Source organism: Mastigoproctus giganteus, chromosome 9 (assembly GCF_048544385.1).
Source record: "Mastigoproctus giganteus isolate SK-2022 chromosome 9, ASM4854438v1, whole genome shotgun sequence".
NCBI lineage: Eukaryota > Metazoa > Arthropoda > Arachnida > Uropygi > Thelyphonidae > Mastigoproctus > Mastigoproctus giganteus.
In genome coordinates this window covers 158,422,078-158,450,024 of record NC_143583.1, presented here as the reverse complement: position 1 = coordinate 158,450,024, position 27,947 = coordinate 158,422,078, and the positions used below count along the sequence as shown (strand labels likewise).

At 39.6% G+C, this 27,947-nt stretch overlaps 1 protein-coding gene across 1 annotated transcript in view; it reads right to left on the bottom strand.

The window, feature by feature from the left end:
- The window catches only part of LOC150080841 (uncharacterized), an 852,072-nt gene that overhangs the window by 407,248 nt on the left and 416,877 nt on the right, over positions 1-27,947 (bottom strand). The window contains exon 17 of the mRNA XM_090381010.1: positions 27,048-27,224. Within this exon, the coding sequence (XP_090237136.1) occupies positions 27,048-27,224 (177 nt within the window). The remainder of the gene's footprint in view (positions 1-27,047; positions 27,225-27,947) is intronic.

Here is a 27,947-nt window from a genome sequence, read left to right as displayed (position 1 = left end):
ACCTCTGTCCAAACCAGATGGTTCTGTTGCCACTTTAGCCAAGGATAAAGCTGACCTTCTAGCATCCCATTTTTCTTCCAACTCATATATTAATGATCTTGGTAAAACACCTCCCACCATTCCTAACACGTTTCATTCTATGCCTCCTATGGTCTTCCATCAAAAGGATGTCAGAAGGATTTTGACGAATCTTGATGCTAAGAAAGCTCCAGGTCCCAATGGTATTTCTCCACTTGTTCTCAAAATCTGTGCTCCTGAACTTACTCCTATTCTTTGCCGCCTTTTTTCACTTTCTTATTCCAAAGGTGTTTTTCCTTCTTGCTTGGAAATTTGCTCATATCCAGCCAGTTCCTAAAAAGGGTGACAAATCCCTCCCATCCAATTATCGTCCCATTGCAATTACTCCTACTCTTTTTAAAGTAATGGAGAAATCGATTAACCACCAAATCTTAAACTACCTAGAAACCTTCTGTCTGATCAACGGTCGCCAGTATGGATTCCGTCAGTGTCGATCCACTGGTGATGTTCTGGCTTATGTTACCCATTTATGGACTAATTCAATGGAAAGGTTCAGTGAAACACAAATAGTTGCTCTTGACATCCCAAAGGCTTTCGATCATGTTTGGCAAAAAGGTCTTCTAAACAAGCTTCCATCTTATGGTTTGCCAACTGTTTTTAGTAATTGGTTATCCAGTTTTCTCTCTGATCGCTTACTGAGGGTGATGGTAGATGGCTCTCTGTCTTCTGACTTCTCCACTAATGCCAGTGTCCCCCAAGGTTCAGTTCTTTCCCCCACTGTTTTCCTCTTGTATATTAATGACCTTCTTCCATTGACTGGAAATCCTATCCATAGTTTTGTCGATGATAGATAGCACATTGCATTCCACTTTCCATTTAGAGAAACTTTGCCCAGCTCAATCAGCTTCAACTTCTCGAAAATTTGCTACTAATTCCTTAAAATCTGATCTTCAGGTAATTCTCTAGTGTAGCAAACACAACTTAGTTGATTTCAACCCTTCTAAAACTCAGTCTTGTCTTATATCTCGCAAAAAGGATTCTTCTGCTCCTATGCTTATCTTTAGTGACACTCCGATTTCTAGGCAAAATGATATATCTCTTTTGGGGATTACCCTGACTTCTAATCTCTCTTGGCACAAGCACATTACAAATATTGCTTCCTCTGCATCTAAAAAACTTGGTTTTCTCTTTCGCTCTCGGCATTACTTTTCTTCCAAACAGCTGTTCACTCTGTATAAATCGCAAATCTGCCCTGCCATGGAATATTGTTCCCACAACTGGGGTGGTACCCCCAAAACCTCTCTTAGGCTTCTTGATTCCATTCAGAAGAGGGCAGTAGGTTAATTAATGATTCATCTCTAACACAGTCTCTCCACTCGCTGTTTCTGCTGCATGCCTCTTCTACAGATACTTCCATGGGCACTGTTCTTCTGAAATGGCTTCAATAATTCCTGCTCTCTCTTTCAAAACAGTCCGAACACGTGCCGCCACCAGCCAACATGCATTTCCTGTCCAACTTCAAATTCAAAGAACCAACTTTTCATCTTCCTCGTTTATTCATTCAACTGCCGTTTTCTGGAACAACCTTCCTTCATACGTATTTCCTGAAAATTATTCTACAGAAGTTCAAGTCCAATGTCAACAATATCTTCATTTGTCTTCTCAACCTCAAACCCAAGCACGGTACTAAGTACTATAGGTTCTAATACCTCTCGTGTTTGGGGTTTACATTAAAAAAAAAAAAAAATCACACAGTTGTCAAAAAGGCGATGAAAAGTCAGAAGCCGTCCGGATTAAAAATAATATTGAAAATTTTGATTTTGTGTTAACCACCATACTGATAGAAAAAAATCTTATCGTGCATTAATTAAACATCAACGATTTTGCAAAGAATGAATATGGTTATTGGGTTATTGGTCAAGCTGCATTGGGCATGAGACTGTCACAGACATTCTCTCAGACAAGCTGTACTTGCTACCTGGGAGTCTAAAACACTGATGGAACTGATATTCGGGTGACACTCAAGTCAAGTGGATCTAATTTCGGCAAAGTCCGGACAGTCTGTGACAGCCAAATTCTCTGCTTGCACCTTCACGATGGTGAGACTGTTAGTAATCCTGGGTATAACTCCATGTACAAGCACACTGTGGGTGACCACCCAGGTGTGAACTTGCTTCACACCTTGCTTCACAACGTAAGCAGGGGTCAAGGTGTGGCGCCCACACCACATGGAGGAATGCCACTCCTCTGTGTTACCAGGCAATACTAGGTGGTAGATGACTCTCATCAACCGGTGCAATACCACCACTTTGCTTATTGGAGGTTTGAAGTGGTGGAAAGCCATTTTTAGTCTGCAGAGCTAAATTCCGATCAACCCTTCCCCATCTCTTCAATCATGCAGTATGATTCATGACTTTTGAGATTATGATGAACATCATGGCGAGATCCAATCTTCCTTACATTGAGGGTACAGCTCTAAAACAGTGTTCGCAGGCCGGCCAGCCGCTAGTTAGTACACCGGACCAAACTTATTGATAACTCTTTAGGAGGCTTCCAGATCAGCTAATGTATAATCTTGCTACCTCTACTCTGCCAGATAGTGACTGGAGAGTCTGAGTAGTGTATATGCAGAGGGCACTGTTGAGGCCACGTTATGTCAAGGATCTGGATATATTCTTACCATGTGTACACCATATCCAAAAATTTCATTACCTTATACAGCACTTCCTCCCACTTTTTCTTACTATTGAATACACCAAGAATTGTCAAACTAATAGAGTAAGCTTATCTGCAAAAGGATCGAAACCTCCCAACCACTTCCTAGTTCATTTCACAAATATACGTGGTCTCAATTCTAAATTCAACGATGTCCATTTCTACTTGCAGTCTGCCAAACCCCATGTACTTTTTCTGAGAGAATCTCAGTTATTGGTTAATTCAACTACTGCTCATCTCAGTTGTCCAAATTATTCGCTGTATGATTCCTTTTGCCTCATATGCACAAGGTGGTACTTGTGCATATGTCTGTTCCAATATTCCCTGTCAGAGACTTGGTAATTTGGAATCTCCTCTTTTCAGAGCTAAGTTATGAAAAGAGGAGCTTAAAATCTATCTACCTCATTACGTCAAATTCATCTGTTGTCTCTACCGTTCTCCCAACTCCACTAATCACTTGGAGCTCTTTGACTTTTTCTCTTTGCAACTTGACTTTCTCCAGTCCAACTTTTCTAACAATGAGGTAATTTTCCTTGGTGATTTTAATATTCACAACTCCAGCTGGCTTCTGTTTTCTAGTCACACCAGGTGTGAACCAATGTGCTGGATTTTATATAATTTACGTACTAAGTAATCAACTCATGAAGTGCAATCCATATTTGAGGCCCTGTAATTTAATTAAGCAATCATAGTACACTGTCAACAACTTAATATATTTATATAATGTCTATTTCTTCCTGGATTTTAATAACAATTGAAATATAACACATATTTAATTCTTTTGCTTTGATTAACATAATAACTGATAACAAAAATGAGCAAAAAGTAATGACTCTTTAGATGCAAACAAGAAAATTTCACTTCTATATATCCATCATATTTCCCTTTCATTCTTCTAATCAGTAGACAGCAACAAATATAATATCCAGTGCTCTACCTACAACATACAGTATGTGGAAAGCCTATGTGATATGTATAAAAAAAAAAAAGCAGAAATAATAACCCGGATTTTTATTAGTCCAATTTTAATAAAATTTGGGAAGGCTTTACAAATGGGCAGAGAAAAGGGCTTCTGCTTTTTGTAAAGGTGACTGCAGCTTTTAAATTCTATACAGTAGGACCAAGTGACGATGATATCAACAGCAAATTCTGCATGCAGGTCTGAAAGACTTATTTTAGGAAGGATGTGGATCTGTTGGAATGAGAGCAGAGAACAACAATGATATCAGTGAGGGAAACAAATGGATACTTTTACCAAGAAAAGCTTCAGTTCTGCAAACTGCAACGTCTGAAGACTAAGCACCTGCAAGAGCTGTTTGAGTGTTTAAGGCTTTGAATGAGTTGAGTAAGCTCAATGCTGATGGAATCCTTCTTCCTGCACAAACTACGCACACGAGAGGGTATAAATTCAAATCGAGAAAGGATGGCGGCAGGACAGATTTGTGGAATCTGTACCTTCAAGACAGCAGGTAGTTGACTGTTGGAATAAACTTCCAACTGGCTACTACCATGGCTACTTAAATACTCAATGCAAAATACAGTAAAGAGGACATCCTGAGGCTCCAACATACACAGCAACCTGTGAACATTATCTCTTCATTTAGATTAATCAAAAATTCAAGGCCAAAGACTTCTTAGATTCTTTGTTTGCAGGACTATAAAAACCAATGTTCTTCACTGGTTTGCTTTTTGATCTTTATGTGCTACTGAAGAATGTCATGTAGGTGTTTGCAAATCCATTATAAAGTTTTGTAACTTATGAAAGAACCAAAAAAAAAAGGTTCCAGTGGTCTGGAACTTTTTTTTTTTTTTTTTTTTTTTTTTTAATGAAAATCCCAAGAATGAGAGGTATTAGAACCTATTAGCCATAATAATGAAATGAGCAGGATATTATCATTCTTCTCTTTCTTGGTGATTCCCTTCTATTTTTGTCTCTCTCTCTCTCTCTCTCTCTCTCTCTCTCTCTCTCTCTCTCTCTCTCTCTCTCTCAGGGTAACAGAAAGTTTTTTGTCTGGTAGAGTATATGCCTCAGGCTTCCTTGTACCATATGACTAATAATAATAATAATAATAATAATAATAATAATATTGCTTCTACTGACTTCAAACAGTTTATTAAAATAAGAAATGATACAAAATTAGTAATTAAAATTTGTACAAGAATTTAAAATCACTGCCTATGCACAATAAAATAAAACCATGTTATATACAATTAAAATATAAGATGAACAACTAAACGAAGGCACTAAAGCATACATGCACTACATATAAGACAAGAATCTTTCACAGCGGTGGGCCTCCTCTTCAGTTTGGTAAAGATCAATGATAGTGAACAAAATAAATATTACAAAGAAAAATCCCACCATGCATGTGTGAACAATCAATGCCTGTGCATCAAGTGTAGCGGAAAAGAGAGGGTAGGAGAAATAAAATAAAGAAAGAAGGAAAAAGAAAAAGTAAGAATTATTATTATCTATAGATCAGTGTTTCTTCTCAATGCTGCGGTACATTAGTGTGCTGTGGGTATGCTTCAAGTGTGCCGCAGTAAATGCAAATTAAAAAAAAAAGAATAAATCCAAGTTTCATAATAAAAATTAATTCAAACAAAAAATTCACTTATTTATGCTGCACCCATCTGAGCACCTTCCGGCGGTCAATGTTGTTGTTGTTATTTGGTTTTTAGGAGCATTAGCAACTAAGGCCATATTGCTCTGAGGATATGCAGTGGTCATTCCCTGATATTTCCTGCATCCTCTGTATTTGTTGATCATTCCCTGACCTTTCCACATCCTCTGTATTTGGTGGTCACGGGCTCGAACCCCGGTCTAATCAAGAAGTGTGCTAAGCACTGCTGCTCCTGCCCACGGAGCACCCCCCCAAAGCAGTCAATGTGACGTCATGTTTTGATTCGTGGTACTAGATCTGTTCACCTGTACTACACAAATAATAAGTGTATTATTATATATATCCAACAGAAATAACTTCTCATTTGTGAATATACGAGTTTAGTGGTGATTGTAGGGTGCCGCAAAATTTTAGAGTCTTTAAAAGTGTACCTCAGCAACAAAAAGGTTGAGAAACACTCCTACAGATAATTATTATCTACAGTAGTTAGTATCAAACATGGGTTGACAGTTGAGAAGATGAAAGATACTTGATCACATTAAACAAATTTCTGTAGTATGTAATTGTCACGAGATACTTACGAAAGAAGGTTATTCCAGAAAACAGAAATTGTAGAAATAAATGAGGAAGAAGAAAAGTTGGTTCTGTGAATATGACAATGAACAGCAAAAGGATGCTGACTGTGACTGGCTGTGGCATGTGTTAGGGGTGGTTTGGAAGAGAGAGCAGGAATTAGCGAAACCAACTCGGAAGAACAGTACCCATGGGAATATCTATAGAAAATGCATGCAATCAAAATGTCTATGAGACGGAGACTGACGAGATACATCATTAATTCATCTGACTGCCTTCTTTTGAATGGAGTCTAGAAGCCTGATAGAAGTTTTAGGGGCACCACTCCAAATGTGGGAATGATGTCTAATGGTAGGGAAGATTTGAGATTTGTACAGAGTAAGCAGCTGTTTGGAAGAAAAGTAACCTTAAAGTGAAAAATAAAATCCAGTTTTTTAGTGGAAGTAATATTTGTGATATGTATCACTTTTCTACATTGACAATATGTCCAGGTTGAATCTGTCCCCATGCTCTTCAGTAACATTGCTCAGATTTGGCCTGAAAAACAATCCAAGTGAGAGTGAAAAATGTCAATCAAGTGGAGTTTGACTGACATTCTACATTCCATTTTTTCATAATATTCAATTAACTTTAACTGGTTCTTCATAATTTTCACTCTTAATGTAACCTTTAAAACCAATCACTACAAGGCAAAATGACTGCAAGGCATTTCACGGAATCAGCAGTTTTTTCTTCTGCTTCTTATGAAGCCAAAATCAGCTTAACGTGTGGGCCAATAAATAAGCCAATTTTCACTTTTGTATAGCAATTTTGGAAACAGACTGTATACACTGGAAGGTTTCACCCATCCAATGTTTTAAAAAAATTGTTTGACCAGTTCCACCCAGCCTGATATGGAATGGTGGAAACAAGACTGTTTCTTGGAACCAAGGGATTACAATATTTATTACACTGAATGTGCCAAGCTGCAACTCAATTCTGACCATTTTCTTCTCGTATAGGTTGATCTACTGCTCTGCTGTCCCAGAGGGAGAAAGCAATAAGGAACCCCAGCACCTTGAAGTCCCTAAAGAAATCCCATTTATACTGACCTCTGACACATGCTTCATACTAATATAGTCTTCTTTAATATGAATAGAGCATGTAATAGTAATCCATGAGTTTAAAAGATACGTTGCTCTCAATGTAAAGTAACACAGCATTTAAACTTTTGCTTAAATTGTCTATGAAAAGACACCACTCTTCTGGACTGTGAGTAATACAAATATCTTCATAAAGACCAATCAAAATAATGGCCTAAGTATTCTTCAACAATGTAAAAAATGTACATATCTGACATGAGTGAAATGTCATTTTCTGTACATATATGGGAACCTTGGCATAATGTAAAGCAGCTCACTAATAGGGGCTATATTATATTTGTAATGAAAGTTACAGCTTCAACTGGAAGATTCCTTCAGCAACGTCAGTATGCTGACTTCAGCATATCGACGTTGTAGAGCGGATACCATCTTTTAAGGGCACAAAAGGTGATATAGTTGTACACATTGGCACTAATGATATCAAGAGAAGGAGACCAGCAGAATTACTTAACAAGTACAGGTCACTGTTGAAAAAAAGCCGGGAATTAGGGTTGAATTTGAAAGTGTCTGCAATTCTGCCCAGACACGATAGGAGGGAGTATATGATGAGAGCCTTGTCGATCAATTCGGCCCTGGAAAGATTGTGCAAGGCTCAAGGGGTAGAATTTTTTTCAGCCTGGACTGTACTTGTTAACAGGAGAGACTGCTTCTACAGTGATGGGATACACTTAAATAGAAAGGCTGTAAGAATATTTGCTGATGCTATTGAGGCAGTGTTAGGTGGGTTGGAAAATTGCTAGCTTGGGGGGGAGACAAAGACTAATAGATTAACAGTAGCCACTGGCAGAGTTGAAAGAGATTCTTGCACTGCTTCTATTGGAATGAGCAGAAGCCTGAAAAACAAGATGCAGGATATTTCAGAGACTACTGGGAGTCATTGCAGTACAAGTAAACACATGGGTTGTGTTAGGGTAGCTAAGAACAGAAATAGGTGCATGTATACTTGCGTGCACACCAATGCTAGGAGTTTAGTAAATAAATTTGATGAATTCGAGATATTGCTCAAAACATCAAAGGCAGATATTGTTGGGATATCAGAGACGTGGTGTCACATAGATATAAGGAATGCAGAACTGCAATTTGGGGAGTAGAATGTCTACAGAAAGGATAGACAGGATAGGAAGGGAGCAGGGGTTACGGTATTAGTTAAGAAACACATAAAATCCAAGGAAGTGAAGCCAGTCGACATCGCTGGATAGTGCAGTGTTGAGTCAGTTTGGTGTGACATAAGCATTGGGAGATCAAAATTGAGAGTAGGAGTGTGCTATAGGCCTAATGACTCTGATGAGTATAATAAGAAACTGTACAGGGAAATAGAGTGGGCCAGTAAATCAGAGAGTCTTATAATGGGGGATTTTAATTTCCCAGATATTGACTGGAATTTGGGGGCTGGTCACTCACACACTAGCAAGGTTTTTGTGGATTTATTGGATGATTGTTTTCTACATCAGCATGTTCAGGAGGCAACTAGAGGGAGTAACACCCTTGATTTGATTAATCAGTTGTGATTCTTCATGCATTAAGAATCTGCAGATAAAGGAACCACTAGGTGGCAGTGATCACAGTGTGCTGAAGTGGGATTTACTCAAAGAGGTAACTACCATTAGGGATAAAGGGAAGGGGTATTGCTTTCGTAAAGGTGACTATGATGGACTGAGACAGTATTTAAATTCTATACAGTGGGACCAACTGATGATGTACCAACAGCAAATTCAAAATGGGAAGCATTCAAAGAACTTATCTTGGAAGCTACTAGGCTTTACATATCAACTAAGAAATATTGTTCAGGGTGTAGGCCTAAATGGATGTCAGATGAACTAATGAGACATATGGCAGAGAAGAAAAATGAATGGCATACATACAAATTAACACGTGACACAGAAGCCTATGATAGATACAAGTTGATCTGTAACCAAGTTAACAAAGGAGGTTAGGCAGGCGAAGACAGATTACGAGAAATCTTTGGCAAGGGATGCAAAGAAAAATAGCAAAGAGTTCTTTAAGAACTCTTTAAACTCTAGAAGGAAGGGGATGAATCAGATTGGTCCACGTGATATCAATGAGTCAACTGTTGTTGATCCTTCTCAGGTAGCTAACAAACTAAATGAATATTTTGCATCGACATTCACAAATGAGCAGTTATTCAGCGAGGGAAATGCCAGAGGTGTATTCAACTCTGGCAGTAAGCTAGAGAATCTTGTAATAACTGAGAATAAAGTGGAGGAGAAATTATTGAAGATAAACACAAGAAAGGCACCCTGGGTGGATGGGATCTATCCAGTTATATTAAAGGAGGCAGCAAAGGAAGTAAGCAAACCCTTAGCCATAATTGTGAGAGCTTCCTTGGACTCAGGGGAGGTACCCACAGACTGGAGATGTGCAAATGTGACCCCAATTCACAAAGGAGGATCAAAGGGTGACACAAGTAATTATAGACCTGTGAGTTTAATTTCTGTTCCAGAAAAATTAATGGAGGCACTGGTTAAAGAAGCACTGCAGGATCATCTAGACAAGACTTTAGTTATAGCTCGGACACAGCATGATTTTGCTAAGGGGAAGTCTTGCCTGACCAATTTGATTGGATACTATGATGCAGTCACAAAAGAACTGAATGCAGGGAATAACTCTGATATTATATACTTGGATCTTAGAAAGGCTTTTGATACTGTTGCACATGGAAGACTGCTACACAAATTGGGGCAGTGTGGCACTGGAGGCAAATTGCTGCTATGGATAAAGGGGTGGTTGAGGGGTAGAAGACATAGTGGTAATCAACGGACACTGCTCATCGTGGACTAATGTTATTAGTGAAGTCCCTTAGGGTTCAGTGTTGGGTCCATTATTGTTTTCTGTATTTATAAATGATACTGATGATGGTATATCAAGCTTAATGTCCAAGTTTGCAGACAATACGAAGGTTGGCAGGGTTGTCAAGGACACTACTGACACTATGCTGCTGCAACAGGATCTGGAAAGGTTGATATAAAAACATAAATACATTTTCTGAATTTTCTCTTCATTCCTATCGTGTTGCGTACGGTTGGGGTGATTCTGCGTTCGACTGCCATTTCTTGCAAACACAAAGGCGAATCGTGCATAAGCCAATTCGCTTCGTGTTATATTATAAGATATCGTTACCATATTTATAAATAGTGTATGATCGAATTCGTTTAGTGTAAACACATGTTATACGAGGCCTGACTGTATACGGCTCGACCGACGCGATCCATTTCTCTCGTGAAAACGATGTAATTTCCGACAAAAGTTGAGCACGAATTCGAACGCACACATATAAATACGAGAGTTGGAATACAAATTCTTGTATATGTGTGCAGCTCATGCACAGTCAAGTTGAATTTTGTTCATCTTTCGCTCTCATTCTCCGCCGTCGCACCGTATATCGATAACATATGAAACACGACCTTGAAGATAGTGGGCGGCAGTGCTGCCAAACGAAAAAATCAAAACCGCGTAACTCCGAGTTCGCGTAAGTCGGGGTATTACTGTAAAAAAAAAAAAACAACAACAAAACACTGATCCTTCTCACATTGTATTTATAATGGTAATAATTCTCCAGGCAAAATTGACTAATTCAACCTGCTGAATTCCACTCCCCCTCAAAAACACCTATGTGTAAATGTTTGATATGGGCTGAGAGGTGGCAAATGAAGTTTAATATTGACAAATGTAAAGTACTACATATGGGGAAACAGCAACCCCAAGCAACGTATAAACTCTGTGGTACTACACTGACAGTGGTAGAGAATCAAAGGAACCTGGGGGTGGTTGTGCAGACAGATATGAAGTTCTCTGAGCAGAGCAGACGGGCTGCAAGAGTAGCTCATGGTGTATTGTCAATGATATATAGGAATTTTTCTAGCAGGGATGAAGAGGTGATTATTCCCTTGTATAAGGCAATAGTCAGGCCACGCCTAGAGTACTGTATACAGGTCTGGAGGCCTCATTTCAGGAAGGATGTAGAGCTGCTGGAACGAGTACAGAGAAGGGCAACAAGATTAGTGAATGGAACAAAGGGGTGCTCTTACGAAGAAAGGCTTAAGTTTTGCAAATTACAGTGTCTGGAGACTAGGCACCAGCGAGGTGATCTGATAGAGGTGTATAAGGCCTTGAATGGTTTGAGCATGCTCAATGCTGATGGGATTCTTCCTCTTGCTCAGAATAATCCACTGATAGGGCATAAATTCAAATTGAGGAAAGACAGATGTAGGATAGACGTGTGGAAATTTGTCTTTAGCCAGCGGGTGGTTGGTTGGTGGAACAGACTTCCATCCCTTGTCGTGGAAGTTGATAGCCTAAATAAGTTTAAGGCTCAGCTGGACAGGTATTTCGAATGAACAGAGGGGTAAAGTGGAAGTGTTTTTTTTTTTTTGGCTGATGCTGCATAAGCTTGCTTTCTTGCATCAAATGCCTCTACTAATGCTAATGCTAATACCACTTGGCTGCTCATTTAAATTCAATATGTTTATTCACAGCTCAACACAAAGTCACTAACTGCTTGTCAGACAAGGGACCCAAATTTGCCCAAAACCAGACAACAGTGTCTGGGTTTTTAATTAATAATGCATTCAACTAATTGATGATGTTATTCAATTAAAAACAATAAGTTACTTTAGACTGACTTGTGGATAACTGTAGTTGTTTCTAAAGAGCCAAGCCTAAGCTTCATCACTGGAAGGACAACAGTGTCCCCGGACAGTCAAAGGCAGAAAAACATAATGCAGTGCTACATTATTTTTCACAAACTAATTGTTTCCTTTCTTTAAAAATACACACACCAAGATCTAATTCTGGTAATATATGGAGCCATGTCTTAACGACTGACACAATATATAGTTTTTTATTTTTTTATGACACTTTTCTCATAAAATCATTTAATTTGTTTGAAAGAAGTCAGAAATCAAATGAACATTAAAATTTAAAACAGAAACTGAAAATTAAAGTTAAAAATAAACTCCATGGTGAAAATATGGAGATCATAACTTACTAAAAACAAATTTCAAGTACTGTTCTACGTTTGATTTTTAGTAAAAACAAGATTAAAAAAAAAACCTAAAAACTAAAAATTTTAGAATATTTTATCATCAGCTTGTGCAGTAAAGTTATGGCAGAAAAGAAAGGATGAAACTCATAACACAGAGACATCTATGAACTCATTATCCTCCCCACCTGCTGTGCCCTATATTGTCACAAATCAGAAGAAATTAGCTACCATTCAAAGAGCAATACTACTTACCATCACCAGAGCCTGCTGCATGGTGAGCACTGCTGCTCTCCAAGTCCTCACTGGAGTCCTCCCTGTAGATCTTGAAATAATTAGATGCGGCATGTTGTATCATCTGTCCAAAGGAATCTCCACTACCACCATTGGATTCGCCACTAACTCAGTAATCAATCGCAAGACAGAGAAAAGGCGCCTTCTCACTCACCTGCAGCAAGTCTGGCAGGACAGATTGACAACATCCACCAAGGGAGCAATTACAATGAAATTCATCCCTGAAGTAACGTTCACATTCCCAAAAGTCTCAAGCTGGTTTTCCCCTGGCCTGTACATAACGTACCTCCTCACAGGCCATGGGTCGATATAAGAAAAATTAATGTCTCTGGGCATCACAGATGATCCACACTGCCACTGTGGCACTGATGAATCTTGGCTGTTATTTGTTATTGTTATTTTTTATTTATTTATTTTTTTTTTAGGAGCATTAGCAACTAAGGCCATATTGCTCCGGGGATATGCAATGAGTCATTCCATGACCTTTCCGCATCCTCCGTAATTGGTGGTCACAGGCTTGAACCCTGGTCTAATCAAGAAGCGTGTGCTACGCACTGCTGCTCCTGCCCACCTGGCTACAGAGGCGCCACGAACGAATCTTGACACCATATAATGTATGACTGTCCTGACTACGAAGACTTGAGATCTATTCTGATCACAAAGATTATTAATTTGCCAAAGGGTCATATACTAATTCATAACCACAACAATTATAAATACTTCAACACACGAAGAACATTAAGGAGCCTAAACCACCAAGAGCAATAAGATTCTGGGCACCGCTCTCCAGTAGCATTGACCGCAGACCACATCAAAGCTTAATTGAACTAAAATACACTTCCTTCATCCAAGTTCCATCAGGCTAATATCTGCAACCGAATCTCCAGGAAAGATTGACCAGTGCCTGATCCCACTGAAGACTCCAAAACCCAGATGGAGACAACAGCAGCTTTTCTGCCACAAGCCACATTGGTGATCAAAAAGAGCACTCTAGCCTGGTTTTCTTTTACTCTCCTCCCCGGCTGGGGGGAGGAGATTGGTTCCTGTCACCTTCCCCCTTCCACCCCCTTCTTCCGCCTCTGGGGTCGCCTTCTCTATCATCCCCATACCTCTCATTGCATGCTGCTGCTGAAAAAAGCCGGTGAATGGGCAAGGGAGCCCTTCCCACTCAGCTGCGGATTCCCCTCCCAAACTGCTGCTTGACAGTAACAGCCAGGTGAATTCCACCGAGCTCGATAAACGAAGCCATGCTGAAGCTCTTACTAACGTAGGAGAACTTACTAAAAATCCCTTGACAAGACAGAGAAACAGAAGCCCTTGTGCTACTCAACCGGACCAGTCCTTCACGGGTGAACTGGACTTTATCATGTCCACACCAGTGGCTGCTTCCATCCTGGAGTCCCTTGCTAATGCTCCACCTGCATCAACTCCAGCTTTTCAGCTCCCACCCGCAACAACATTCACTCGACTACTGCAGCTATCTCCTCTAGCTTAAACACTGCCACTCCAGTCCTGCGTGTCCCGTCTGCTGCAAATGAATCCTTGAACAGATATGTGCAGGCCTCCCCTGCTACTCCAGCTCACCCTCTCCCAGCTCCCACTACTGACAAAAATACTGTGTTTGATCAGGTCTCGGTACTACGAACCAAGCTGTAAAATATAATGAAAGACAACAACAATAGGATCACTACGGCCGTCAGAGGAGACATAGTAATCCTTTGGAACAAACTGGAAACCATCGCAATGAACGAACACCTCCAACAAGAAAAGGCAAAAGCTAGGCTTGAAGCTTTCATGGAAGGGAGAGAAAAGCAAATGCCACAGTGCCCTCTCGCTTACTCTGCTGCGCTGAGGACACCGCCGCTCCCTCTCCCTCGGCAGATGTAGCACAAACAAAAAAGAAACCACCTGTCCAGCGGCCAAATTTGATCATCCTAAGACCGAAGGAGAGTGAACCAGCAACCACCAGTGAGGAAATTAAAACTAAAGTAATGGAATCAATGAAAGACGACTTCAAGACAACACGAATCAAGTCAATAAGGAAGATTAGAAGTACCGGAATAGCGATAGAAACTGAGAAAAGAGAAGAAATACAAGGAATAATAGGGAATCTTAAAATCGCGATGTTAGGCTTAACTGCAGAGATGCCAAAGAGAAGGGGACCAACTGCCATTATTTTTGACGTTGGAAAAAATATTACCCCACAACAACTAACTGAGGAAATCTATACAAGGAACCTTCGGGATCGGCTCCCCGACCAAAACCCGCAAAGGTCAGTAATTCCAAAATATATGACCAAGCCTAAAGACAGAAACGCCAATAACTGGATTGTGGAGTTCTCCCCTGAGGCCTGGCAAGCGATAAAAACCCAAACGAGAATATACATCGACTGGAGCTGTCACCGCTTCAGGGAACATGTGATCGTTCCCAAATGCTTTAAATGTTGCAGGTTTGGCCACACTTCCTACACCTGTGTTCAAACAACAACAACAACATGTGGCCACTGCTCTGACAAAAGGCACAACTTTAATAGCTGCCCAAACAAGTCCAAAGAACTCGTCTGTGCGAACTGCAAGGCAGCGAAAATGAATAGCAATCATTCCATAAGAGATCCTAAGTGCCCCTCGTATACAAAAGCCAAGAGTATGTACCAGAGTAGGACCGATTATGGGAACTAGGCCAAAACAATTCAATACCATGGAAATCAAAATCTTTCAGCACAATGCACAGCGGGCCAGAGCAGTGGCTGACCAACTCAGAGTGAAGGCCGACGAGGAAAATGCCGATATAATTATTGTCCAAGAGCCATATTCCAACGCAAAAAAGGTAAAGGGGTACCCTTTGACTTACAAGACCATTCAGTGTGATGAAGACACTCCCCTGGGTGGCGGTGCTCATCAGGAATCCTAATATAACAGCCACCAAAGTGACACAGTTATGTACGACCTGGGCAGTTTGTGCCCACGTAATCACACCCATAGGTTCCTTCTATGTGGTCTCCTTATATTGTAGACCGGGGGGCAGAAATCGCTTTTGCAATAAACTACCTTCAACATCTCTTGGATGTCCTTCCAAACCAGAAAATCATCGTCGGAGCAGATGTCAATTGCTGCTCGCCTGCCTGGCATAGTGCAACCGAAGATAGAAGAGGAACAAATAATGGCCAGCTCTTGGAAAACTTCCTTGCGGGGTCACTCCTAGCCATACTCAACCAGCCGCACCAACTCCCCACCTTTTGCAATAAACTGTGGGAGGCAACGATTGATATCTCACTTGCATCCACCAACACGGCCACCCACGTCTTCGACTGGAGGGTAGAAAACTCCTGGACAACCTCCGATCACAGTGTCATCACGCTGAACACTAACAAGGCAGACTGGAATCTTTTTGCTGAGAAGTTCCTCACAGCAGTAAATGCTGGACAGCAGGACCTGGTGTTGGAAGAGGATCCGGATCTCCTTCAACGAAAGATTACGGAACTCATCACCAAAGTCAGCAAGATAGCAATTAAGAAGAAAATTCCATCCCCAGGGGCAGTGCCTTGGTGGAATCGGGATCTGCAGTCACTGCGGAAGGAGGTCATCATGCGCAGAAAAGAATTTCAAAGAGCCCGGCGCTCTTGGCCAGAAGCTGAAGTAGAAGTCATGAGACAGCGCTACAAGGCTGCCAGAAACCTGTATACGGACTCGATCAGAAGAAGCAAACGAAACTCCTGGGAGCAACTCGTCTCCAACATGGGAAACACAGACCCCTGGGGGGTGGTATATAAAGTTACCACCAACAAACTCCCTAGGAGGGAAATCCTTACAACTACCAGAACACCGCAGGGACTGCTTACAACATCGTGGGAGCAGTCGATTGAAAACATCCTCAACTCCATCTTCAAGGAGCAGGTTTACCCGCAGTCACAAGCACAATGCAGGCTTTGTAAAGAAAATGATGACTACGTCACTGACAACCAAGAACAGCCGTTCACTCAGGAAGAGCTTCAGAGCACTGCTGCGCAGATAAAAACTAGGAAATGCCCGGGCAAGGATATGCTTGAACCGGAAATCATTAAGCGTGTTGTGGATTTAACACCAGGACTCCTACTTCGACTCTATAACTGTTGTCTGAAACAGAGGTACTTCCCCAAGGACTGGAAAATTGCCAATACTAAATTAATCCTAAAAAATCCTAACAGAAACCCAACTCTTCCGACCTCCTATCGGCCCATTGCTTTGCTGTCAGTCTTGAGCAAGATCTATGAAAGACTTTTATACAAGCGGATTCAACAGTACTACTCCACAGCAAACCTCGAGGCAGCAAACCAATATGGCTTCAGGCCGGGACTGTTAACAATCGAAGCCATCAGGAACCTTATAAATACTGTCAATGCATGCCAAAGTAAATACTTTCTGGTGATCGCTGTGGATTTTGCTAGGGCATTCGACTCTCTCTGGTGGCCAAGCGTCCGTGGCAGACTCTGCAAAGCGCATGCGCCCATAAAGCTTTACAATACTATCAAAGCATACCTGTCCCAAAGAAGAATTGAAGTCTTAGCGCCCTTCCAAAGAATAACAAGAAATATCCATAGAGGATGCCCGCAGGGGTCCGTTCTTGGCCCCCTGTTTTGGAATATAGTCTTCGATGACTTCCTTGACACCAACTTGGGGCAAGTAAAGTGTCAAGCCTTCGCAGATGACCTTGCACTGATGGTGGCGGCAGACTCCAGGGCCCAACTGGAGATACAGGCAAACCATGCCCTAGAGATCCTACAACAATGGGCAGAAGAAAACTTCCTACAAATTGAACCGACAAAAACAACGTCGATCCTTCTCAAAGGATCATTAAATATCAGAAGACCTCTGCAAATTAAAATAAAAGGAAAAATGATAAAGCTTACCACCCAAATGAAATATCTAGGTGTCATCCTTGACAACAATCTCTCCTTCCAACCTCATCTCAAGCAACTAAGAATAAAAATTCGAAACTACTCTGCACTGGTTGCCTGTGTTACAAGGCGTGACTGGGGCCTGAAAAAGCGAATACTTTCTCTCTACTATAAGGCTACATTTATACTAGCAATCTCATATGCTGCTCCAATCTGGTTCCACAAGACAGCCATGGCCGTAAATAAAAGAATTATTGTCAAACCAGAGATCAATCCTTCTAACAATAACCCGTGCATGCAAGACTGTCAGTACGCATGCGCTCCAGGGTACTAGCAGGGATTCTCCCACTGGACCTGGAGATTGTCAGGTGTGGCCTCTCATACTACCTATCTAAAGGGATGCCCGTCACATTCATGGGATACACCATCGAACCTACAAATGACAGAAAGACAGAAAACACCCGATTATTGGGGCATCTAAAACAAGAATGGCAAACCCGCTGGAAAAACAGCACCAAAGGAGAAGTGACAAGGAAATTTCTTCTGGACATACACAAAGTGTACCGTAAATCACCACCTTGGCTCCACCCAGGACTGCACTCCACTTACATCCTGACGGGTCACTGACCTTTCAATGAAAAACTTGCAGCCTTTCGGCTTGTGGAGGACCCACATTGTCCATGTGGGGAACGTGAGAGCTGGCAACATTTAATGCACCAATGTCCACTGTACGACGACCTACGTGGAATCCTAATCACCAGACTAACTTACTTACCTCAGGACCGGGAACACCATCTCCTGGACAGCTTCGATGAATATAGTGCGCTCGCCAAATTTGCACAAGACTTATTTGCAAGAAGGAGAACACAAATTGCAATCAATAATGCATGCCGTTAGCCCAGGGCTCCCTGCACATGAGCATCCGAACTGAACCAGACTATGGCTGTTTTGGTGGGATCTCACTCTCTCTCCTAGGATTGAACATCCATCACAAATGATAGGCGATCCGACACCATATATGCGGACTCCTACTAGACAATGATCTCTCTCTGGATGGGACTCTTTCTCCCATGTGCGATGCAACGACTGGACCACATGACCACAGCAACTCTGCTGCAGCACATCGCCTGGCGTTCTGAACTGGGCACCTTTTCCCAGTTCACTTTTAAAACCCTATCCCTAGGCAGGGAAGGGGAAGAGATGGGCCTCTGTCTCATCCCCCCCTGCCCCCCCCTTTTCTCCCTGGTGGGGCTTGCTCCACGGACACTCCTGGGATCGCCTTCTCTTTCGTTCCCATACTTCTACCTGTTCCCCACAATCTTCAGTCTTCCCCCACTCTACCTTTACCGACCGTGAATGTCCCACTGCAAGCTGCTAAACTTCAATGTGGAAAATTAAACCTAACCTTCATTTAAAACATATCTCGGCCTTACCTAAACCTCTAGTGTCTACCCCATTTTTTTTTTTTTTTTACATAGGCCCTAGCCACTGAAATCTCAGGAAATTAGGTGGCAGGGCCTGCCAGAGTAAATAATGTAATACTGGTGTACCTGGTCTGCCTCCACGGGGCCAAGTGTGGGCAATGTTGGGCCTCAGTAGGGGTCCAGCGGCTAAATGACCAGAGGAACAACGGTACACGACAGTACACATGTACAAAATCCATACACTTTTAAATCTCTGGCCTCAACAGTGTTCTGTTTCACATGACAATGTATACTACACGGAGATGGGGGAAAACCCCTGGTGCCGTTTGACACGAATACACTTTACTTTACTTACCTCTGTCTTTTCCCCCCAGCCGTCAGCCTCCCCTCCTGATCTGTCTATCTAGCAGCATACACCTCACACAACTTATCAATTAATAACGTCCAAATTTAAACCATGCTTACATTATTCTTGGCCTTTTATATTCTAGTCTTAACCCCCTTTTTTATTTATTTTTATTTATTTATTTATTTTTTTTTTTTTTTTTTACATAGGCGCTTGTGACTGAAATCTTTGGAAACTAGGTGGCAGGGCCTGCCAGAGTATAAAAATCTACTGGGTACTTGACCTGCCTCCCCGGGGCCAAGTGCAGTAATGGTGGGTCCCAACAGGGGCCCAATGGCTAAATAGTCAGAAGAATAATGGTACACAACACTCATCTGTCCACTCCCCACACACTTTTTAAATCTCTGGCCTTCGTAGACTTCTGTGCTACACAAACAGAGTACACAACGCGGAGATGGGGGAGGGAACCCCTGGTGCCGTCAGACAACTAATACACTTCGCACTTGTGCCCTATCCTTGGAATTTAAAGTGAGAATATCCCAAAACTGACATTTCTTAGGTACTTGCAAATTAAAAACAAAATTTAACTTTTCCTTACACTAACAAATAATCTTTCTAATTTTTCTAATATTAGTAAATGATTTTTATGTACGCAGTCTTCAGTGGACCTGCTTCTCACTTTGGTCATATGAAAATAAATTTATTAATGATTATAAACTTAGAGAATATTTAATATCAGCCATTCTTCCTCGTAAATATACATTTAAGCAAAAGTATTAAGAAAACCAATGATATAAAAAATTTCATTAGAATGCATTTCAAAATACTGGTTTTATAAAAATATAACTATTTTTAAGCAGATAAAGACGAGCAAAAAAAAGCTTTGTGCATTGGAATAAGCATACTAAAATCTTGCAACTGACAACGAAACATAAGAAGAAAACTTTACTCAAATATAGGTAGCCCTTGGTTTACAAGGTTCCAATCCTGAAGGAACTGTCACAAAAAAAAATTGGTGTAAAATGAACCTAATTATATGGTGTAAGTTAATGAGAAGTCAATGCATTATGTTCCAGACCCCTCTCAAAACTGACATAAGTGATATAATATTATATTTAAAGCTCTGAAATGAATGCTATGAATGTAAAAACAGCATTTTTATGAAATGTTGTTTTTACATTCGGGCACCAGGTCCAAATTTATATGAAATATCATGGGCAGAGATGTGAACAACTACAATAAAATAAAATAAAAATTTTATTTTATTTAATTGATTATATTTTATTAATTTAATTGATTATATTTAATAAAATCAGAATTTAATTGATTATATTTTATTAATTTTGTATTTAGGCTTTCTAAATTATCTTTGAGAGTTTCTGCTGCAATAATTTTATTCTCTTCCCTCCCTGTTGGTTTGATCGTTACGTATAATTTCACAATTTTCGCTCTTCTGTCTTGCCATGCTGCTGGCATTTTTATTTTTATTATTTTTATTTTAATCATTATTCTCACTTAAGTTTATATCTCAAGCATCATGTAGAGAAAAATGCTCTTTGCTGCCTCTGATGTATGCTTTACCCTTTTTTTTTAATGTAAGATTCAGTTTTCAATTATTTAAAACATTATTCAAATATAAGTATATCACATGACAGTAGTGGGCTGATTTGCTAACGGTGCACCTGTGCTGCCATCTGTAGTTCATGTTTTGCCTATATAATCTGATTAAGATTACTTTTGTCAGTGGAATGGCTTTGCATTTGAGTGCTTGTATCTGTCCTATTTTTAATTTTCGCTGCATCAGGACCACCGCTATTCAAGTCCTCTGCATTGGCAGTTTGATCCGGAGATCGGATAGTGGTACTGATCTTTCGATTGATTCACCTTTGCGGCGATTTGTCTAGTGATCGAAATGCAGCAATTCCCTGACCATTATTGGCCTTGTGGTCCTCTGTTGAGATGGGGCATAATGGTCAGTCTATTTCTGTTTTTTTTTTATTGTAGTTGTTCACATCTCTGCCCGTGATATTTCACATAAATTTGGACCTGGTGCCTGTCAGAGGGGGCGCTGTTAAATTTTATTTAATTGGCTATTCAAAATTTAATTAATTATATTTTATTATTTTTGTATTTAGGCTTTCTAAATTATCTTCGAGAGTTACTGCTGCAATAATTTTATTCTCTTCCCTCCCAGTTGGTTTGATTGTTACGTATAATTTCACAATTTTCGTTCTTCTGTCTTACCATGCTGCTGGCATTTTTATTTTAATCATTATTTTCACTTAAGTTTTTATATATATATACATATATATATATACAGATTATGCATATTTATGAATGTTATAATAAGAGAGTATGAGGAAACAAAAGGAAATATTTATTATTTAACATCTAAATAATAATAATCAGTTCACAAAAACCACATTACTGACAATAATCACAGTTTAATATTATGAAAATCACTGATTATTATATAAATTATAATCAAACATGCAAGTACTGTATCGTAATAATCTTATTCTTCTTTGCTTTTTTCTTTGCATGTATATCAATCACTTCATTTATTAATTTTTCTGATAACTCATCCAGGCCCTCTAAACTTAGCTTCATGCAATCTTTCAATATTACTGTACAAATGCATATCAGTGGCAGCTCGTGACTCTGATGTATGAGAGTGCTGCTTCTTAAAGTTACATTAAATTGATTTGGTTATAAGACATGTAGAAATAGATGGTAATAATAAGCAGGTTAACAATACCACAAAATATTAACTGGACACTTACCATTAACAGACTTGGGTAATCTCGAAATTTTATTTAAAAATAAAATCCATTCTTCGATTTTTATTTGTTGAAAATAGATTAATAACTTTTTCGTTCAAGTTTGGTGCACTGTTCAAATCGGCACTGCTTGCTCTGCAGTTCCTTTGACTCATTTTATCACCTCTAAAATTGCACAGTGGGAACCTGCCAACTAACCATTGACTCAACCACTGGGGTATAAATGCAAACTGCATAGCTCACAGTTCCACTATGGCTAAACTTCAAAGTTAAAAACGATCTTGTGTTTTTATTTGTTTATTATTGAAATGATTATTAGAAATAGAGGATGAGTATACTATATGCAGGACTTGTAAATAAATATATTCACTGCATTCTTCACAAAATTTCATATAACTCCGTTGACTGTATATTTAGATTTAAAAAGCTGGGGATGCTGCAGTTACAACAAGCCCCTAATGCATAAAAGGATATAAAATGTATTATTTATAGGCTGCGACCAAATCATCTTGTTTGTAGTATACAAAGGAAGAATTAGCCACAAGTAGACCCTTGCTGTAAAAAAAAAAATAAAGGGAATATGAAATCATAAAGCGAAACTGCTGATGATTGAGTTAATGGCTGCAGACTCCTGAAACCCGCAGGCCACTTTATAATTACAATAGCATCTGTCAGGAATCAATTCAGGTGAACCTATTCGCAGCCTGCAATCTTCTTTGTGATATACAAACCCAAGCACGGTACTAAGTACTATAGGTTCTAACACCTCTCGTGTTTGGGGGTTTACATAAAAAAAAATATATATATATATATATATATCAAGAGATGGTTCATGTGAAAATAAAGGGAACCTGAAAAACCATAAAACGAAAATGCGGACGATTGAAATAGTGGCATTTAGTTACAATTTGTGCAGCCAGAAATATTTCCCATTTAATTATTTTGAAATTTTCATGTCTTTTGAATTTTAGTGATTTATTTTTGCCGTGTACCAGCTAACAAGTACCATATTAGTTGATGTGATTTTTCATATTGTGTTTATTTGACATAAATTTATTGAATTCGTGTTTTATAAAATAAAAATTACTATTTTTACCGGGGGGGGGGGATTTTATTCCAATGGGGTTAGTTTCACCCCCGGTTTTTCTCTATTTTTTTCTAAAAGTTTACTTCTGCTATAACTCACTTGGACAGAAATGGAATTCTGAAGGATACTCAGCATTGTTTTGTAAAGGGAAAATCATGTTTAAATAATCTGGTTAGCTATTTTGACAGGGTCACTCAATAGCTGGACTTAGGGAATAATTTCGACATTGTTTATTTGGATTTAAGCGAAGCATTTGACTCAGTCCCACATGAGCGGTTACTTTATAAGATGGAACAGGTTGGAATCACAGAAAAAATCCTTAGATGGATAGCTGGATGGCTTCAGGGCAGGAGGCAGAGGGTTGTGATTCCTCAGATTGGGTTGATGTAAGAAGTGGGGTTCCCCAAGGATCAGTATTAGGATCACTGTTGTTTTTGATTTTCATAAATGACATCGATGAAGGGATAGAGGGCGTGATGTCTAAATTTGCAGATGATGTAAAGATTGGTAGAGTAGTTAATGATTGCTGCCAAGCAGAGTTTGTCTTCAGAATGACCTAGATAGACTTCAGGGATGATCAGAAAAATGGCAGCTATGCTTTAATCCAGCAAAGTGTACGGTATCACACCTGGAGAACAGTAACTCCAAAATAACTTATACACTTGGCAGAGTCAAACTAAAGCTGGTAGTGCAGGAAAAGGACTTGGGTATTACGATACAGTCAGATATGAAGTTCTCTGAGCAATGTAGACTGGCTACAAGGAGGACCCATGGTGTCCTATCGATGATTTATCAAACAATCGCTAGTAGATATAAGGACATAATCCCATTATATAAGGCTGTTATAAGTTGTTTGTTTGTTTGTTTGTTATTTGGATTTTAGGAGCATTAGCAACTAAGGCCATATTGCTCCGGGATATGCGGTGGTCATTCCCTGACCTTTCCGCATCCTCCGTATTTGGTGGTGACGGGTTCGAACCCCAGTCTAATCAAGAAGCATGTGCTATGCACTGCTGCTCCTTCCCACCTGGCTACGGAGGCGCCTGCTGTTGTAAGACCACACTTGGAATACTGTGTTCAAGTATGGAGACCACACCTAAAGAAAGACATTGTTCTTCTTGAAAGGCTCCAAACACAGGTAACTCGCCTGGTGAGATCGGCAAAAGGGCGTCCATATGAGGAAAGGCTTATAATATGTGGGTTGCAGAGGTTGGAAACTAGGCACCTTAGAGAAGACTTGATTGAGGTGTTTAAGGCTCTGAGAGGCATAAGCAAAATGAATAAGGATGTAATTTTCACAGTTATAAATGATTCCTTTGATTCGTCTTTGAACAAGGGGCCATAATTTCAAGTTACGGGGGGAGTTTTTTAGACCGGACTGCAGGAAGTTTTATTTTAGTCAGCGAGTTATAAATTACTGAAATAAGTTACCCACGTGGGTTGTAGACGCTGACAGTTTGGGGAAATTCAAACTGTCAGCTGGATAATTACCTATGGGAGGTAATTATCCAGTTCTTCCTTACTTTTAAGCAGAAGGCAGAACTGGATACTTACACAACGGGTTTTTTTATATATATGTATGCCCCACAGGTCTAAATCTAAATACATCAAAATTATTGCCCGACCTATTTGGCCCTAGAACAAGTTATTAGCGAACAACCCTACGCTCTGTTAAAATTACAACCGTTGCTCAAGAAACAGTGATCATCTCGCTTCCAAATCTGGTCCTAGCCACTGAAATCCCAGGAAAGTAGATGGCAGGACCTGCCAGAGTACCCTAGCATCGGTTGTACACCCGATCAGCCTCCCCCCCATGGCACGGTGTGGTAACGTCAGGTCCCACTAGAAGCTTGGCAGCTAATAGACTGGATGAACAAAGGGCACAACACAATATACAGCACCTGACCCCCACACACCTTCAAATCTCTGGCCCAATACAATATACAATTTCTCCCATCTCCCACAGAGATGGGAGAAATCCCAAGAGCCGTTAGATACTAACATACCTTACACCTTACCTAAGGGAGGAGGGAAATTATATAGGTTGTCCATTTCCTTTTCTCTTATTAATTATTATTATTTTTTTAATTTTCTTCTTATCATTTTTTTAAGTTTTTCTTCTTGTTTTTATTCTTAATATTTTATTTTATTATTATAATTTTTTTTTGGCTGGTGCAACATAAGCCATAGGCTTCCTTGTACCATGTGGCCATTATTAATACTAATATTAAATACTAATACTTGCATCACACTTACTGTCGTAGCATGCTGCATTGACTGTTTTATTTTATCTGCATTTTTCACTATGGTATTCACAGTCAATGAAGGCAATTTCATACTTCTACACACATTAGGCCATGTCTGACCATCTTCCATTCTATGAATTACCTTCATTTTTTTTTTTTTTTCCAACCTGATATACATGACTTTTTAGCAACATTTTCACATTCACTTGGCTTTACTGCGATTCTCTTAGTAGACATGTCAGCTCTTATTTTATTAATTTAATCAAAATTTTAATTAAAACTCAAACTCACACTGTAGAATAGTGGCTCAACAATAGTACACCAACAGGCAAACTGAGCATTCCTCTCCTATTATCTCCAGCCACCATATCCCTGATTGGCTTAGATGGTAGATGGGGAGAGTTCTCATCTCTTATTGACTGTGCTATTTATTTATATCATATCCAGTATTTATAGTTTGTTATTTTTGGTCTTCTGGTTTCCAAACTATCGATATTGGGAATTGTTGCAAAACAAACCGCCGTAAACCAAGGGCTACCTGATATTAATAAGGTACAGAAAATAAAATAAATACAGTATAATGGAAAATGTTTAGAGAATAAACCTAAAATAGATAGAAAGCAATACAATATACAGAGACTGTTGTTGTTGTTATTTGGGTTATAGGAGCACTAGCAACTAAGGCCGTATTGCTCTGGGGATATGCAGTGGTCATTCCCTGACCTTTCCACATCTCCCGCATTTGGTGGTCACAGGCTTGAACCCCCGTCTAATTAAGAAGCATGTGCTATGCACTGCTGCTCCTGCCCACCTGGCTACAGAAGCGCCAATATACAGAGAAATAACAAAATATACACGAAGCTTTCAGAGCAATGTGCTCTTTTATCGTGTTGTTATTTGGTTTTTAGGATCATTAGCAACTAAGGCCATATTGCTCCGGGGGATATGCAGTGGTCATTTCCTGACCATTCTGCACCATTCGTATTTGGTGGTCACTTGAACCTCGGAAGCGTGGTTCGATCACGCTTCTTGAGGTTCGTGATCGAACCTCAAGAAACGTGTGCTACGCACTGCTGCTCCTGCCCACCTGGCCATGGAGGCACTGCTCTTTTATCAACTTCAAAGAAAAGTAGTGTGGCATACCATCATTATACTGGAGAACCAGAACAAAAATTTTGCAGGTTCCACTGTTACTGAGTATCACTGGTATAAACAGCATATTAATTGTAACCCATGTTCCAATATTGAAATTTTGGACTGCACACAATTCTTATCAATACTCCTGGTAAGAGGAACCCACATATGCCCTATTATGAAGGCAGTTATTTTACATCATGAGTGATGGTGAAATTATAATGTGGTTTATGTATATCAGCTATTTCTGCGTGATAGATGATTCTCTCTCTCTCTCTCTCTCTCTCTCTCTCTCTCTCTCTCTCTCTCTCTCTCTCTCTCTCTCTCTCTCTCTCTCTCTCTCTCTCAGGACCTCCATTGCTCCAAAGCGCTTTGGGGGTACTTTCTGTTTTTAACGCTTTTAGTACTCTTTATAAAATTCATCTGTATATTCTTATTGCTTTCTATCTATCTATGTTTCAGCTTTTATTCTGAAAATTTTCTGTTATACTGTACTGTAATTTTTGGTGTGTTTTAATGAAGTTTTATTTCTGATATTTCACCAGTAGCTGCAAGGTTTATTTTAGATGTTATGTTGTTATTTGGTTTTTAGGAGCATTAGCAACTAAGGCCATATTGCTCCGGGATATGCGGTGGTCATTCCCTGACCTTTCCGCATCCTCCTATTTGGTGGTGACGGGCTCGAACCCCGGTCTAATCAAGAAGCGTGTGCTACGCACTGCTGCTCCTTCCCACCTGGCTACGGAGGCGCCCGTTTATTTTAGATAAATCTTATCTGTAATCAATTTTCACCTGGTTGTCCTGGATGACCTCTCACCCCAGGTAGTCCAGAAAGTCCATCATACCCTGGTTGCCCATCATTTCCAGGGGGACCAATAACAGAAAGGCCTGGTTGTCCTTTTTCTCCAATGGTTCCCTGCAATCCATACTGCCCCTGTCTTCCTTGGGTACCTGGAAAGCCTGGCATACCTATAAAAAAAATAAAAATTTTTATTTTCAATAGCCCTTATTTTGAAGCAATATTAGAATAATTTATAAATATGTGAAAATAAAATAATACTAGAATAATTTCCAATGTTAGCATGTTCTTATCAATATGTATCAAATAAAATAGTTGTATATAATAAAATCCCATTAGAACAAATAAAACTTTTAATGAAAATTTCATATAATGAATGTCAGAAATGCTTATTTATGAGCTTATCTACAATTTTTTGTGATTTTTTTTTTGTAGTCTATTTGTGCTTTAAATTGTATTTCAACTTATAGTTTTTATCATGCAGATCATGTAGCCTTGTGAGTATTTAAATCAAGGAAATATTTCAAATGTTATACCTGGCTCTTAAGAGTAATTTTTGGTGCCAACCACAGCACTGTAGGTAAGCATTGTTTTGCTTAATTATAAATAGTATATTTAACTGAATATAAATAACACTAGTCAACACGAAAACTGTTACGAAAATGAAAATACCCAATCTTAAATGATTTTAAGCTGCTGAACACGAAAATCACATTAAAATTTGTTGATGACTCTTGTTTTCAAATTACAGTTGGGGGGTCTCATATTAGTAAGTTACTCTACATTATCAACTACAGCTCTCGCTAAAACGCATGCCAATGCCACAGTTTTAGTACCACCACACTCTTATCACGTGATTGCCAATTGTCGCCTCACTCCGCACCACGTGATAA